The sequence below is a fragment of the Puma concolor genome, chromosome B1, assembly GCF_028749965.1.
Source record: "Puma concolor isolate L17-30 chromosome B1, mPumCon1.1.hap2, whole genome shotgun sequence".
NCBI classification, from domain to species: Eukaryota; Metazoa; Chordata; class Mammalia; order Carnivora; family Felidae; genus Puma; species Puma concolor.
In genome coordinates, this window is record NC_141670.1 from 194,123,506 (window position 1) to 194,139,243 (window position 15,738).

General features: G+C 43.7%; 1 protein-coding gene across 2 annotated transcripts in view; it reads left to right on the top strand.

The window, feature by feature from the left end:
• FAM184B (family with sequence similarity 184 member B) overlaps nucleotides 1-15,738 on the top strand; it is a 159,473-nt gene that overhangs the window by 98,556 nt on the left and 45,179 nt on the right. For both annotated transcript variants that reach the window (XM_086705373.1, XM_025922285.2), the window contains exons 6-7: nucleotides 8,252-8,362; nucleotides 12,399-12,506. In XM_086705373.1, the coding sequence (XP_086561499.1) occupies nucleotides 8,252-8,362; nucleotides 12,399-12,506 (219 nt within the window). The remainder of the gene's footprint in view (nucleotides 1-8,251; nucleotides 8,363-12,398; nucleotides 12,507-15,738) is intronic.

Genomic DNA, 15,738 nt, shown 5'->3' on the forward strand with positions numbered 1-15,738 from the left:
CAAAATCGGAAACAGGCTCCAGGCTCTGAGCCATCCGCCCGGAGCCCAACGCGGGGCTCGAACTCACGGACCGTGAGATCGTGACCTGGCTGAAGTCGGACGCTTAACCGACTGCGCCACCCAGGCGCCCCGGAAGTATGGATTTTTTAAAGCATCCTTTTATGAGTGCTAAATGTTTTGGCAAGCCAAGAAGATAAATTACTTGTGAATCAGCCGCATCTTTTCCAGACATTTTTTTTTTATTGTGGTCAAATGCATATAACAGAAAATTTACCATCTTTCCTGACTTATTTTTAAGCTTTGTTGGGATGAGTTTAGAGTAGGGTTTACGCTAATGCTGCTCCAGCCCTACTACTGAAGGGTGACCCTTCATAGAGCCACATGCCCCACGTATTGATTAATATTGGTGTCATGGTGATCGCTAATGGTGGCTCAGAGTGACTTAGGTCACTTAGGTGGCTTAGGTGGCTTAGGTTTTGTACTGACTGACTCTTTCATGGGCTTTACTATAAGTGCATTCCAAATCATAATTTTTCTTCCTGAAGAACAGTTAATACATTTTCCTTTAAAACCCCAGTTGAAAAGTCTGTTTGGTAATTTTCTGTGGTTGCTCATTTATTGTTCCCATTACAGTGGCTCCTTCCTGTGTCTTTTTTAAAAAATTACCTGTAATTGTGGACAATCTAGACAAGGAAGCAGAAGATGGGTGTGAGTCCTGCTTCTACCTTATGGGATTTCTTCCATGTGAAATGGATGTACTAAAGCTTTTTCCCTGCGTACCATGAGAGTTCAGTGAGAACAGAGTTTCTGGAAGTGCTCTGTGAATTCTGTAAATTAATGGCTCATGGAACCCTGTTCCAGGTATGGATAGGAAGCTGCAATTTTTAGATTTGAAAGCACGAGTCTCCTTTTTCCTCATGTTCATATCCTGGTAGTTGTTTTTCCTCTTTGCCTAGCTGGGAGGATGTTAAAATGTCCTGCTGAAATCCTCAGGTTCACTTTGGCCTGAGCTGGCTATGGGGATGCTTGCTTTCCAATCTGTGTTCTGGAGGCAACCCAGAACCATTCATCTTCTGACAGTAAGTCTCATTATTCAGCACCTAAAATGAAGCTTACTGAAATATCTCCAAAAATTATTAATGAAATCAGCTATTTCCATCTGTGGGGACATTTTTTTCCACTTTAGGTCCATTTGTCAAGGCGACAACTGAAGCTGTGATTGATTACATGGACCCTGGGAAGGTGGGCTGCATAAAATTAGAAATAGCCATTGTTTTCTGCTAAGAATCTTTCTCACAGGAGTCTACACTGTCGTTGTAGTGAACATGCTTTGGCAGAGTCAGTGAGTATCTGCACCAGGAAGCATGTTAAACAAAACTTTTCAACAAAAGCTTCACTGACTGAGAAGTTAATCAATGAAGTAAAAAAAAAAAAGAGAGAGAGAGAAAACAAAAACTTTGCTGGGGGGATGGCTTTGTTTCTGATGGTTCTTGGGACAAAAGGATAATTTATATATTTTTTTTGCAAGTGATTTCTCCGAACAACAAGCCATGCAAGAAGGATCATAGATTCACTGAAGAGACTGTACGCATGCTAAGTGTCCACCTCATGTGACCTTATAATCTAATCACTTCCCTCTTTTCTTCTAAGTGACTGACCCCAGGGCCACTGGCCTGACCTGGACTTGGCCCCACAGGAAGTGCAAAGTGTGTCCTCCAGGTGATCAATAGCAGCATCTTTTTAGATGCCGGAGTCAGAAACCCAGGAGTCAGACATGACTTCTCTTTCATGCATTACATTCAGCCAGTCATCAAGCCCATGTCGTCCACTCCTTTGATGGCCCTGAAATATCTCCATTTCCCTCCATCCTCGGTGGTAGCACAATCATCCAGTCACCCACCATTTCCTGCCAGACCATGCGATGATCTCCTTACTGGTCTCCCTGTGTCCCCTCTCCCACTTCCTTGAACCCAGTCTCCATTCCAGGGGGGAATCTTCTGAAAACTCAACCTTGGTTTCAAACTCTCCAAAGGCCCTCTATCATCTTCACAGTGTAGTTCAAATTCCTTAATGTGGCTTTTTAAGACCCTACATCACTGGACTCCTGTTTGACTCTCTTGCTTCCTCCCACACCTCTCCCCGGTTTAATTCTGCCTTCCAGCCTTTTAGGTCCTCATTCATGACAAATCCTTTCCCTTCTTGGCCTTAATGCATAGCTCTTCCTTGATGGGGAACACTCCCCCACCAACTCCCAAATTCATCTGTCTCATTTTGCCTTGTTTTTGCTGATCCTATTGGTCTTGGTTTAAATATTGATCATTCTAGAAGCTGTCACTTGCCTGGCCTAGTGTTTGGTATGCGGTCCCTCTGTACCTACCTTAGCTTGGCTGTTACTACACTTCATTGTAATCACCTATTTGCTACTTGTTTTCCCCACTGGGATACCCTGTTCACTACTACCTCCAGTGGTGTGTTAGAGTCAACTTGTACTGACTCCTAAGAGACAATTGTTACATCTTTTCCCAATTCTGTGTTCAGTGACATCATGGCAGTAGCTTGAAATTGGCTACAGTAGGAGTACTTATGCCACAGAAATTAACAAATGCTACAAATCAAATTGATTGATTGTTTGGTTGGAAGCCAGCTAAACATTTACGAGTACATAGTCACTATATCACTAGCCTCTTCAATACTTGGCCTGTAATAGACATTCAGTTAATTTTGGTTGGTTGAATGAATGAATGATAGGTTTCCATTTAACCCCAGGTCATCCCTCATCACATAAGCCTTTGCCTCTCCACATTCCCGTATGTCAGCTCAAGTGCTGACACTCCTTGGAAACAGAACAAGGCTCCAGTTTCTGAAGACTGAACTTCCAGCTTCTTCACCCTGCTTTGGGGAGCATCTGGGGCCTGCCCACAGGACCTCCCTCAGCTTTGCTGTAGCAGAAGTAGGATGGCCTTTAAGTCAGGCATTTGCCTGTGGTGCATGCCACATTTCCCTTAGGATGGCAGGGAAGAAGTGCAGCCAAGCAGCCAGCTTTCCCTGAGTTCAAACTTTGACTTCTCCACTTACTGGCTGCACACCCTTGGGCAAATCACTTAACCTCTTAGAGCTTCATTTCTTCATTATATAATGACCATTAACACTGGTACCCAGTTGATAGGGTTTTCATAAGGATCAAAGTGATTATTTGTGTAAAGGAGCAGCAGATGGCATGCACTTGGTAAGTGTCAGCTGCTATTGCTATGGCCATCTCTCAATGAGAGCATAAAGGTCTGTAATCAATTGACAGCATAGAAGAACTACACTCCAGGTAGCTCTCAGATACTATAACCTCAACTTCATGGGAAATTCTTGAACGTCCCAGGGCTCAGTTCTTGAATCTCTCCTACTTTTCCTTTTTATTCTCTCTCTAGCATTTTCATCCAAATACATGGCGTAATACGTTCTGTATGCTGACTCCCAAATGCATACCTGCAATCCAGAACTCTCCCCTGATTTCCAGACCCATGTGTCCACCTGCACACAGGACATCTAACAGAGGTCTCAAACTCAACAGGTCCCCGAGCTCCTCCTGCTGACCGTAAACCTGCTTCCCTGTCTGTGTTAATGGTGGCACCATCCTCCTCCACCCCGCTCAGGTTAGAAACCCTGGTGTTGTCCGTGACTCCTCCCTTTACAGCAGGTCCTTGCAGCGAACACTGAGAAAACATCCGTGGTTCTATGCCCGTCACCAGCCACGCTGCTGCCTCAGTCCAGCCCCCTTCTGCTCCTGCCTTGGTTACTGTAGCAGCCTCCACGCTGGCCTGCCTGCTGTCCCGCCTGCCCCTTCCCCCCTTCAGTCTGCCCTCAAGACTGAAACCAAGTGACCGTGTTAACGCCGAATCATCTCACTCCACTTTCCAGCTGTTGGCTGGCCTTCATCTTACTCGTCTGTCTCTACCACAACGTATGAGGCTTCCTGTGGTCTCCTCCGTGTCCTCTAACCTCATTGCCCACCCCTTCGGTCATTCCACTCCAGCCAAGTGGCCTCCTGTCTGCGCTTAGAACACGCCAGGGTCTGTGCAGGTCCAGGAGGGCTCACACCAAGACATCTCATTGGTTAGCCTCCTCACTTAACACAAGCCTTTACTCCAGAGTCGTTTCTCCTGAGGACTTCTTTGGCCAACCTATGTGAACTGAACCCAACCCCTCGACCTTCCATAGCCCCCTTTCCTGCTTTGTTATTTCTCCTTGGCACTTGTCACCATACAACATAGTGTATACTATGTTGAGCCTATTGACTTTGATTCCTGTCTCTTTTATGCCAATGTAAGTTCTGGTGAGTAGATGTTTCATCGTTTTTTTTTTTTTTTTCTTTTTGAGTGTGTGTGTGTGGGAGAGAGAGAGAGAGAGAGAGAATAAAGGGGGAAGAGGGATAAAGAGAGAAAATATTATGTGGATGTGGAGCCCCATGTGGGGTGCGTCCAAATGTTTCATCTGTTTTTATCCCCAGCTCTGAGAACAGTGTTTGGCACATGGTAGGTTTCAGTAAGTATTTGTTGAATGAATGATCTGTTTTCTACTTATAAAGACCAGTTAAGAGGAACAGAATATTTCCTCCTTTTCCTCAAAATAAGCTAAATTGGAAATACTATGCATCTGTCAGAATAAGAGTAGTACTTCTTATTTATGGGTCCTTCACTACTTATTATTTATCCACCCCTCACCTGCTGGCACTGTGCTGGGCATGGAAGGAACACACTGAGTCACAGAGAAGTTAGGAAATGTGCTCCAGATCACATAGATAAAAGGCTTTGCCACTCACATGGTCTCCAGAATGTTCCTCTACCTGGATCTTCTATGTGAGGTTGTCAGTCTATGGTGAGAAACTGTGGAGGAAGCAACCCTGTGAGCCTCATCATTTTGACTAAAGTATGGAAGCTATTGAGAAGACCACAGGAAAACTTTGTTCTGATTTTAATATTTCCCTGCATCTGAGAATGTAGTTGGCTTCTTGACTTATGGAACAGTGAGTTGTGTCATTAATGAGCACTCTCTTTTCTCATTTGACACTACAAAACTTAAACCTGGGTGTCTACCATGCCCTCTCCAATATAGGTCAGATTTTGGGTATTATCTTCACATTTGTTTTCTTTTGACCTGCGTATGTATCTCTAATTTCTATTTTCCTGAAGTATTTTATGATTAAGTTTCTTTTTTTTAACTTGAAGTAGAATTTAATAACTTTGCAGTTATTTCCTTTAAGTAATATTAAAAGCTGAGCTGAGGTACAAAATTAAATTGGTGTCAGGAATGAAGTAATGGTTTATATAAAATGCTGCTGACTCTGGACTTGCTCATCCCAGCAACTTTTTAAAAATGAATTATTAAAAAAATGTTTAATTCCAATATAGTTAACATACAGTGTTGTATTAGTTTCAGGATACGATATAGTAATTCAGCAATTCTATACATTACTCTGTGCTTATCATAATAAATGTAGTCTTAATCTCCTTCACCTATTTCACCCATCCCCCCACCCACCTCCTCTGGTAACCATCAGTTTGTTCTCTATAGTTAAGAGTCTGTTTTTTGGTTTGTCTCTCTCTCTCTTTTTTTTTTTTTTTTTTTGTATATTTGTTTTGTTTCTTAAATTCCACATATGAGTGAAGTCATGGCCATTCTGACTTATTTCACTTAATATTATACTCTCTAGATCCATCAATATTGCTGCAAATGGCAAGATTTCATTCTTTTTTATGGCTGAGTTATATATATATATATATATATACACACACAGCACATCTTCTTTATCCATTCAACTATTAATGGACACATGGATGCTTCCATAATTTGGCTATTTTTTAAGTTTATTTATTTATTTTTGAGTGACAGAGAGACAAGTGGGGGAGAGTCGGAGAGAGGGGGAGACAGAGAATCCCAAGCAGGCTCCATGCTGTCAGAGCAGAGCCTAATGTGGGACTCAAACCCATGGAACTGTGAGATCATGACCTGACCCTAAACCAAGAGTCAAACGCTTAACTAACTGAGCCACCCAGGTGCCCCATTTTGGATCTTTTAATTAATGTTGCAATAAACATAGGGGTGCATGTATCCCTTTGAATTGGTGTTTTTTACTCTTTGGTTAAATACCTAGGTGGAATTACTAGATCATATGGCAATTCTATTTTTAATTTTTTTGATGCACCTCCATGCTGTTTTCCACAGTGGCCACACCAGTTTGCATTCCCACCAACAGTACACATGGGTTCATTTTTTTCCCCACATCTTCAGCAACGCTTATTGTTTCTTGTGCATTTTTTAAATCATTCTGACAGGTATGAGGTGGTATCTCATTGTGGTTTTGATCTACATTTCCCTGATGATGAGTGATGCTGAGCATCTTTTCATGTGTCTGTCAGTCATCTGTGTGTCATCTTTGGAGAAATATTTGTTCATGTCTTCTCATTTTTTTAAAGTTTATTTATTTATTTTTGAGAGAGAGCACAAGCAGGGGAGGGGCAGAGATAGAGAGAGAGACACAGAATCCCAAGCAGGCTCCAGGCTCTGAGCTGTCATTGCAGAGCCCGACGTGGGGCTCTAACTCACTAACCATGAGATCATGACTTGAGCCAAAGTCAGATGCTTAATCAACTGAGCCACCCAGCTGCCCCTCTTCTTCCCATTTAAAAAAATTTTTTTAACATTTTGTTTTATTTTTTGAGAGACAGAGGATGAGCAGGGTAGGGGCAGAGAGAGAGGGAGACACACAATCCAAAGCAGGCTCCAGGCTCTGAGCTGTCAGCACAGAGTGCAATGCAGAGCTCAAACCCACAAACACAAGATCATGACCTGAGCTGATGCCGGATGGTCAACCCACTGAGCCACCCAGGCACCCCTCTTCTTCCCATTTTTTAAATAGATTATTTGGGGGTGGTTTTGGTGTTGAGTTGTATGTTCTTTATATATTTTGGATACTAACTCTTTATTAGATATGTCATTTGCAAATGTCTTCTCCCATTCAGTAGGTTATCTTTTAGTTTTGTTGATTGTTTCCTTTGCTGTGCAATAGCTTTTTGTTTTTGTTTTGAAATTTTTTAATGTTTATTTATTTTTGAGACAGAGAGATAGAGCATGAGTGGGGGAGGGGCAGAGAGAGGGAGACACAGAATCTGAAGCAGGTTCCAGGCTCTGAGCTGTTAGCCAAGAGCCCAACATGGGACTCAAACTCACAAACCATGAGATCATGACCTGAGCTGAGGTTGGACGCTCAACCAGCTGAGCCACCCAGGTGCTCCAGTAGCTTTTTGCTTTGATTTAATACCAGTAGTTTATTTTGCTTTTGTTTCCCTTGCCTCGGGAGACATATCTAGAAAAATGTTGCTACAGTAGATGTCAGAGAAATTACTGCCTGTGTTTTCTTCTAGGATATTTATGGCTTCAGGTCTCACACTTAGGTCTTTAATCCATTTTGAATTTATTTTTGTGTATGGTATAAGAAAGTGGTCCAGTTTCAGTCTTTTGCATCTAGATGTACAGTTTTTCCAACTCCATTTGTCGAAGGGATGGTCTTTTTTCCCATTGCACATTCTTGCCTCCTTTGTCAAGGATTAGTTGACCATACAATTCTGGGTTTATTTCTGGCCTCTCTATTCTGTTTTGTGCCAGTACCATACTGTTTTGATTACTATAGCTTTCTAGTATATCTTGGAATCTGGGATTGTGATACCTCCAGTTGTCTTTTTCTTTTTCAAGATTACTTTGGTGATTTGCTGTCTTTCATGGCTCCATGCAAATTTTAGGATTATTTGTTCTAGTTTTGTAAAAAATGCTGTCAGTATTTTGATAGAAATTGCATTAAATATGTAGATTGCTTTGGGTAGTATTGACATTTTAGCAATATTGGTTCTCCAAATTCATGAGCATGGAATATCTTTACATTTGTTTCTGTCATCCTCAATTTCTTTCATTAGTGTTTTATAGTTTTCAGAGTACAGGACTTCCATCTCGTTGGTAAAATTCATACCTAGGTATTTTATTTTGTGGGGTACAATTGTAAATGGGATTGTTTTCTGAATTTCTCTTTCTGCTGCTTCACTATTAGTGTATAGAAATGCAACAGATTTCTATGTATTGATTTTGCATCCTGTGACCTTTATTGTAAGCTTCTTTGAACTCTTTTGGGAATAGGGCAGGGTGTGAATAGGTACATGTCCTGTCCATGCATTCGTGACTTGTGTGGATAACTCTACTAATCATCATTTAGGAAGTAGAGGCACAGTTGGAGGAAGTGAAGAAGAAATCAGAAAATGAAATCAAGCAGCTGGAAGAAGAGAAAACAGCCCTAAATGTGAAGCTCCAGAATTCTCTGCTCGAGGTAAATCCTGAATTAATGCAGTGCTTGGGAGTGATGGTTCTGGGTGGGAGTCTTGGTTAACTGAGATGCCAGGAATCTCAGAAAACTGGCCCGACTTCTGTACATTCAGCATCCTCAGCAGAAAGGAAAGGACTTCGTCCTGACAAGAAATATGTCTCAGGAGGCATAAATTTAGCTGCAAGTAACAGAGAGCCCGATTTATGGAGGCTTAACAAAGAGGCGTTTAATGTCTCACATAAAAGAAGGAGGCAGGAGGCTTCTGGGGTTGATTCTGTGGCTAAATTATATCAGGCCGGGTACATCTGAGATTCCCATAGTCCTGCCTCCTCCTGGGCTCTGTCCTCACTTTCAGGAGTATTAGGTGCTTTGCCTTCATGGGCTCCTTCCTCTACTGGAAAAAATATCAAAAAGCATATTTTATGACTACATTGGTATGAAGATGAATATAGCCAAGCTGTATTTTTACCTTCTGACTTTAAAAGAAATTAAAACATTGTCGTGGCCCCTAAAAGTATTGTGGGCCCTAGGCCCTGTGCCTTCTGTGTCTAATGGAGAAATTAGCTCAGATTCCCCCAGACTGGGAAAATGACTGTCACTGCTTCATTGTTGAGCCCAAATTTACACCAAGAAATGGGGATAGGCAGTGAAGACCAGGCCTGTCCACTTCATCAGGAAACCACCAGCCTCCACAGAGGGCTCCCACTGACTCTTCCTCCCACTGGTAATGTCTGCATCACGGGACCAGCCTGGGAGGCGCGAGTGGAGGCAGGGAAGGGAGAAAGGGGTAGAGAATGCCTGTAGACCAGCTGAACATCACAGTTTGCTTGGTGGGGAAGTCCACCTACCCAGACCACCCAGAAACCAACGTCAAAGTTTAAAAGACCTGTTGACCATGTTATGGTGGGGGAAGAACTCTTGGGAGGGCCTGGAAACAGGCTTCATTCTTTTTTTTTTAATGTTTATTTATTTTGAGAGAAAGAGCATGAGCGGGGGAGGGGAAGAGAGAGAGAGGGAGAGAGAGAACCCCAAGCAGGCTCCATGGTGTCAGCACAGAGCCACGCGAGGCTCAATCTCACAAACTGTGAGATCGTGACCTGAGTCGAAATCAGGAGTCGGATGTTTAACTGACTGAGCACCCAGGTGCCCCCCGGCTTCATTCTTGAGCCTAATTAGACCCTCAAAAAATGTAAAGAGGTTTCCTTACTTCCCCTACCCTCCTTCATACATTCCAGATGAGCCCTGAGTCCACCATCCCCTCAGGAGCCCATGAAATTGGTTCCTCAGCCCTGATCAAGCACTACAACCTCCTAGGGGGGTTTTTGAGAATATAGAAGCCGTGTGCAAAATAGTCTGGATTGTTTAAGGATACCTCTAATGGAGTTCGGTCTGGAGACATGCATGGTGAGAGAAGAAAACCTGAACTGGTGGTTATTTCTAGAAGGGAGAGGGGGTGGTGGATCAGGGAGAAGCTCAGGGGCCTGCAGCGGTGTCTGTGATGTGTTCTCCCTTCAGCTGAGTGATGAAGGGAGAAAAACACATTCGGTTTTTCTATGTCACAAGTTATCATTTTTCTAAAAGGTGAACGTGCCAAGCCTTGAACTTGATATATCAGGGGCTCTGGAGGAGAGGTCCTGGTGGGAAGTCTCTGCTCCGGAGGCTTTCGTTCCACCTCAGCCCCAGTTGGCTGCACAGCAAAGATGCCCGTTTCGCTCTCACTCCTCTCTCCCTCCCTTCTGAGTTATACTGCCGATCTTTACACCGGATCTGGACTACTCTGTGCTGCAGAACTTAGAGAAGCTTCAGCCCAGTTATCCTTCTGACATGGGACCCTGGGGTCACCACCTGATGATTTCCCCGAATGCCCCTCAGAACCCCTCAAAAAATGACAAGAGTGAGTTTCGTCAAGTGCCTGCTTTAGTTCAGGTACTATCTGAGCAGTTTCCATATATCAACTTTTAGTCCTCACAACTGCCACACAGTAGGTGCTGTTGTGATCTGTGGTTTACGGATGAGTTAACTGAGGCACAGAGATGGTAAGTCACTTCCTCAAAGTCACACAGGTAATGAGTAGTGGGTCTCAGATTCCAACCCAGGTTATGCGGCTCTGAAGACCCCACTCTTAACCGTTATGCTAACACTATGTGCAGCACAGTATGCTGTGTCTCTGATGCCCCAGGATCACTCAGGACATGAGTATCTGCAGATGGCTGGTGTGACCCAGAGGCTGACCTTGACAAAGGCCTGCCCGTCACCCTCCATTCCTTCCACAGCCTTGGTGGCGACATCATCTATTCACCCGCTTACCAAAGCGAGAAATGGAAGCGTCAGCCCTGACCTCCTCCTCTCCTGCTCCTCCGTCCTCACCTACAGTCCCTGCCCTGCCCACCCTCACATCCACTCAGCTGTCAAGTCCTGTGTGTCCTACCACTGAAGGCTCTCAGTCCCCCTCCCCTGTCTTTATCAGCCCCCCAGGATGGCTCACCTAGGCTGTTTTTCTTTACCTCTTATAGACATTATGTGAACAAGTGCATAGAACTCATTTGAGTATTTCATAAGCCTTAGCAAGATGTAGTATAAGTAGTTTCATAATCTTCTTCTTCTTCTGTGATGTTGCCTGGAGTCTTGAAAGTCTTGGCCTGTATCTCCCTGCCTCTACCTTCTCCCTAGGCTGGCTAATTCCAGAACTAGCATTCTAAACCCCAGATATGCTCAAGGCCCCACTCCTCCTTCTCCCAAATCTTTTAATCGCCATGTTTTTCATAATATGGGCCTAACCTAACTCTCCGCCACTACCCCCCAGGACTCTGTTTTCTCCCATCCACTCCTTCATGCTGGGCCCCTGACATGGAACTTTCCTCCAATTCTCACACACATCCTACCTTCCCTCTGCCATTGTACCTACTATTCTTACCACCTGGAATGTCCTTTCTCACCCTGGCCACGGATGGACTCCTATTCATCCTTCAGTGCCCATAAAGCTGCCCTGGACTCCCCTCGGCAGAGTTTATTGCTGTAAATTCTCTGCAGTAGTATGTATCTCCCAGTAATTGTTGTGAGGTTTAGAGGAGTTTATACTGTCAAATGCTTAGATCTGTTCCTGGCACAGAGCAAACTCACCATCAAAGGTACTATTATTAGTTTGTCTTCTGAATGTTGCTGTGATTATAAACATGTATCTGCCTCCTCCATAAGATGACAACTCCTAGAAAGCATGGGCTATATTTTATTCTCTTACCATCTTGCTCTCACTCTGTCCCTCTCCCTTATCTCCTCATACCTGGCATGATGCCTGAGGAGGACTAGCTTTCCTACAAAGATTTGTTAGCAACATCTAAGTTTCCTGTATGGTTCTAGGCCTTGTTCTTCCCAAAGTCTAGAACAGAGAAACCAGTCTGTTTAATTGAGACTCTACACTTAATTGGTTAATAATAATCATCATAATTAAGGCTATACAATTTAATAGCACCTTCTAGCCACTGTTTCATTTTATTGGTATAATTCTTTTTTTTAATATTTGTTTGGAGAGAAAGAGCAGGGGAGTGGGAGAGAGGAAAGAGAGAATCCCAAGCAGGCTCTGCTGTCAGCACAGAGCCCAACATGGGGATCAATCTCATGAACAGTAAGATGACCTGAGCCGAATTCAAGAGTCGGCCGCTTAACCAACTGAGCCTCCCAGGCACCCCTTATTGGTATAATTCTTAAATACTGTTCCTTTTCTTTACCAACTAACTTTTTAAAAAAAGAAATTCAGTGACCTTCCAGGAATGGTATGAAAGCCAGTGAAAACCACCCTGCAGCTCTAGTATAAGTGTATTTATATAAATAATTTAAAAGGAAGTATAGGCTCATCTATTCCAGGAAGACGAAGCAACTTGCCAATTAGAAATGCCCTTTCCAGAAGCACATTTGGAATTTGTCTAATGGAGCACTGTCCCCAGAACTGACTGACCCAGGAGAATGGTTTCCCAGATTAATGACCCCATCAGGAGATGGGACTTTGTTTCCATTACCAAGCATTTCTTTTCTTCCATTTTAGGTTTTAAGACTGGAAGAATTTATCCAACAGAATAAGGTACATCCCCGAAGAGACAAAGAAAGGCCCCAGGAATTGGACCGCCAGCGCTGTAGTATTTTAGAGATCCAGGTAACCTCTGTTTTTTTCTGCTTTAATTAAGGATATTTCTCTTCTTTCCGCACTTCATCGTCCCCAGTGACACATGCTGGCATTAAGAGGTTCTTTTATTTCCCCCCTCAGAGCTGCCAAAATGCCTGGAAAATAAAAAATCACCACAAAATCCATTTGCACAAACCGTGAAGAAAATAGAGTTCCAAGTAATTATGCATGTGGTTTGAAAAAGAACAAGGCTTGTCAGATGAAACCTTCTCTCCCTCTCTGAGAGCAGCTTGCCTGGTAGATAGAAGGGCACTCACCAAGAGCTGGCCTCCTGTTCTGCCCAGCAGGAAGCATAGTAATAATGCTGTCTGGCCACCCCCCCTCCGCCTTTGTGGTATCAGTCACTCTCATACTAGCTCTTCCCCACAATGCTGCCCTTTCAGGGACTCTGCCCCAGGGCGGAAGCTGGTTCCTGTTTGTCCTCTGTCAGCTCATGATAAGCTATTTTATTTTCCTAGGGACGCCATGATGAATTACCACACACTTGGTGGCTTAAGCCACAGAAATGTGTTGTCTCACAGTTTTGGAGGGGAAACATCCCAAATCAAGGTGTCAGTAGGGTTGGTTCCTTCCTGAGGCTCTGAGGGAGAATCTCCTGCATGCTTCTCTACCAGCTTCTGATGGCTGCTGGCAATCTGTGGCACTTGTGGTTTGCAGATGCATCATTCCAAACTCTACCTCTGTCATCACGTGTGTCTATGCGTCTGGCTCTTCACTAAGGAAAACCTTCTTCTAAGGACACCAGTTGTTGGGTTTAGGGCCCACCCTAATGCAGTTTGACCTCATTTTAACTAACTACATCCACAAAAGCTTATTTCCAAATAAGGTCACCTTAGTAGGTACTTGGGGCTAGGGCTTCAATATATCTCCCTGGGGGCACAATTTAATGCAAACCACAGGCACTCATTTAACATTTGTTGCATGATGTCAAAAACAGATAATTCCTGTGAAGTTAGTGTTTGAGCACCCTGGCTTGGATGATCCTCTTGCTTCAGCTTTCCTGTTATTAACCTTCACATCTGGAGCCATCAAAAGCCCACCACTGTAAAATTTTACTTATTACTGCCCTAAATTTTCAGTCTGCCCTAAATTTTCAGTCTGGGAAAACACATGTGAGTCTGAATCTCATTGTTTCACCCTCACCCATCTCTTATTCATCACATCCGTGTGCCTGAGTGTCTACAGAAACAGGCAGTTTCTCTTCCTCGACCTCAGACTTCCAGAGCTTGAGCCCTGATCCTGCCAACAGTCCCCTGGCTTGCCCCACTGGGATTGCTCATACTTAACCACGTATTCATCAGGGTAAAAATGAGCCTAAAATCTGGTGGATAAGGACTTGAATAACAACATTTGTATGGGACCTGGTCAGTTCTAGAGCACGGTCCCCATCTCTGACTTCATTGGAGTTTTACAACAACCCTGTAATGTACTCATTTTACAGAGGAAGAAACTGAATGACAGAGCAGTTGGGTGACTTGCCCATGGTCACAGGCATCCAAGCAGCCAGGACAGAACAGAACTACTTGTCTATGGTTCTGATCCTCTACTCTCCTTGTGAAAGTATCAACACATGCCCAGACACCTCCCAGATGAAACTGACCTCAACTCTGTCTTGAGGTTGAGAAGAGCAGCAAGGATTCCCTGTGTTTCCCTTTCTGACACCCAGAGACTGGGGGGAATCCTTGAGCAGCCCTCATTGCTCCCACATAAGCCTATAGGAGAAAGCTGAAGGCACCTTCATCCATAGGGCTGGTCCTTCCTGATCTGGGGCTACCCATCCTTTCTGATGATGTCTTCCTGAGAAGTAGGCAGGTATTTTCATTCTCCCGCAGTTTCTCAAGAACCAGCCTCATGAGCGAGCCTTCTGTTAGAAGAACTTCTAGCCCCAGGGACAGCTGAACTTCCCGCCAGCACACTGTGCAGTTTCTCAGAGAGACTCTTCCTCAAATATTTGAATATTTCTCAGCTCCTCACACTGACTGTGGCAGGGAGATCGGATGGAGTTGGCTGGGATCCTGAGTGAGGAGATTCCAGTGAAAATAAGGTTGATAAGCTCAGGAATATTGTGCATTGGCTGCATTTTCAGGGGACAATACACAAACATAGAAATTCTAGGTATGTTCCAGGACTGATGAATAAGGGCCAGAGCTGGTATGTCAGCTCAGGGTTTCTCTGCCTGATCCCCAGTCACTACCCACCAAGTGCCAATAGCATCTCCCCGATAAAAATGTCTCAGCCAAAAATGTCTCCAGATGTCATCAAGAGTCTCTTAGGGACAAAATTGCCCCCAGTTGAGAACCACTGATGTAGCTAAGAGCCCTGAAGAAGTTCAAAATCCAAGTGCATGTTGACAACCATGAATTGGTTCACCATGAAACTTGGCTCTCCTACCACCCTCCTTGGTCTAGAACATTGTCCCTTATGAACCCAGTTTCTAGAGAGTGGTATGTATCTCTCCTACATAGAATTGCCCATGGAACCTTGAAGAATACCAGTTCCATTTGGTTCAACTCTGCATGCACATTATTCATTCATTCCCCAGTCATTTGTGGAATAGCTAGGAGGTATCAGCCTCTGAGCTAGATGCTAGAGGAGAGAAAGATTCATAAATCAACAGTGTTAAGACTATGTGGACATTTAGAAGTAGAATTAAACTTCTATTTAAATTTAATTTAAATTAAATTAAACTATGTTTTCTATTAAGCAACTATTATATACTTTACAGGTAGAGTTTGTTCTTTTAACATGTTTTCTTTTCAAATAATCAATCCATGTTTGTGCCACAGAATTTAAAAGGTATATAAAGGCATACTATGAAAAGGATCCCTCCTCCCCCCAGTTCCCTATCTTGTCTATCTGCTTGTCTATCTGCTCAGAGCTATACTGTGCGTATGCAAGCATAATTATGAATATATTATTTTTTCTACAAATGGTAGCATACTGCCTTGTGCTCTACTTTTTGTACCTTAAAATTTCATAGAGAAAAAAAATTTTTTAACTTTTTTTTTAACGTTTATTTATTTTTGAGACAGAGAGAGACAGAGCATGAACGGGGGAGGGGCAGAGAGAGAGGGAGACACAGAACCGGAAGCAGGCTCCAGGCTCTGAGCCATCAGCCCAGAGCCCGACGCGGGGCTGGATCTCAGGGACCGCGAGATCGTGACCTGAGCTGAAGTCGGACGCTTAACCAACTGAGCCACCC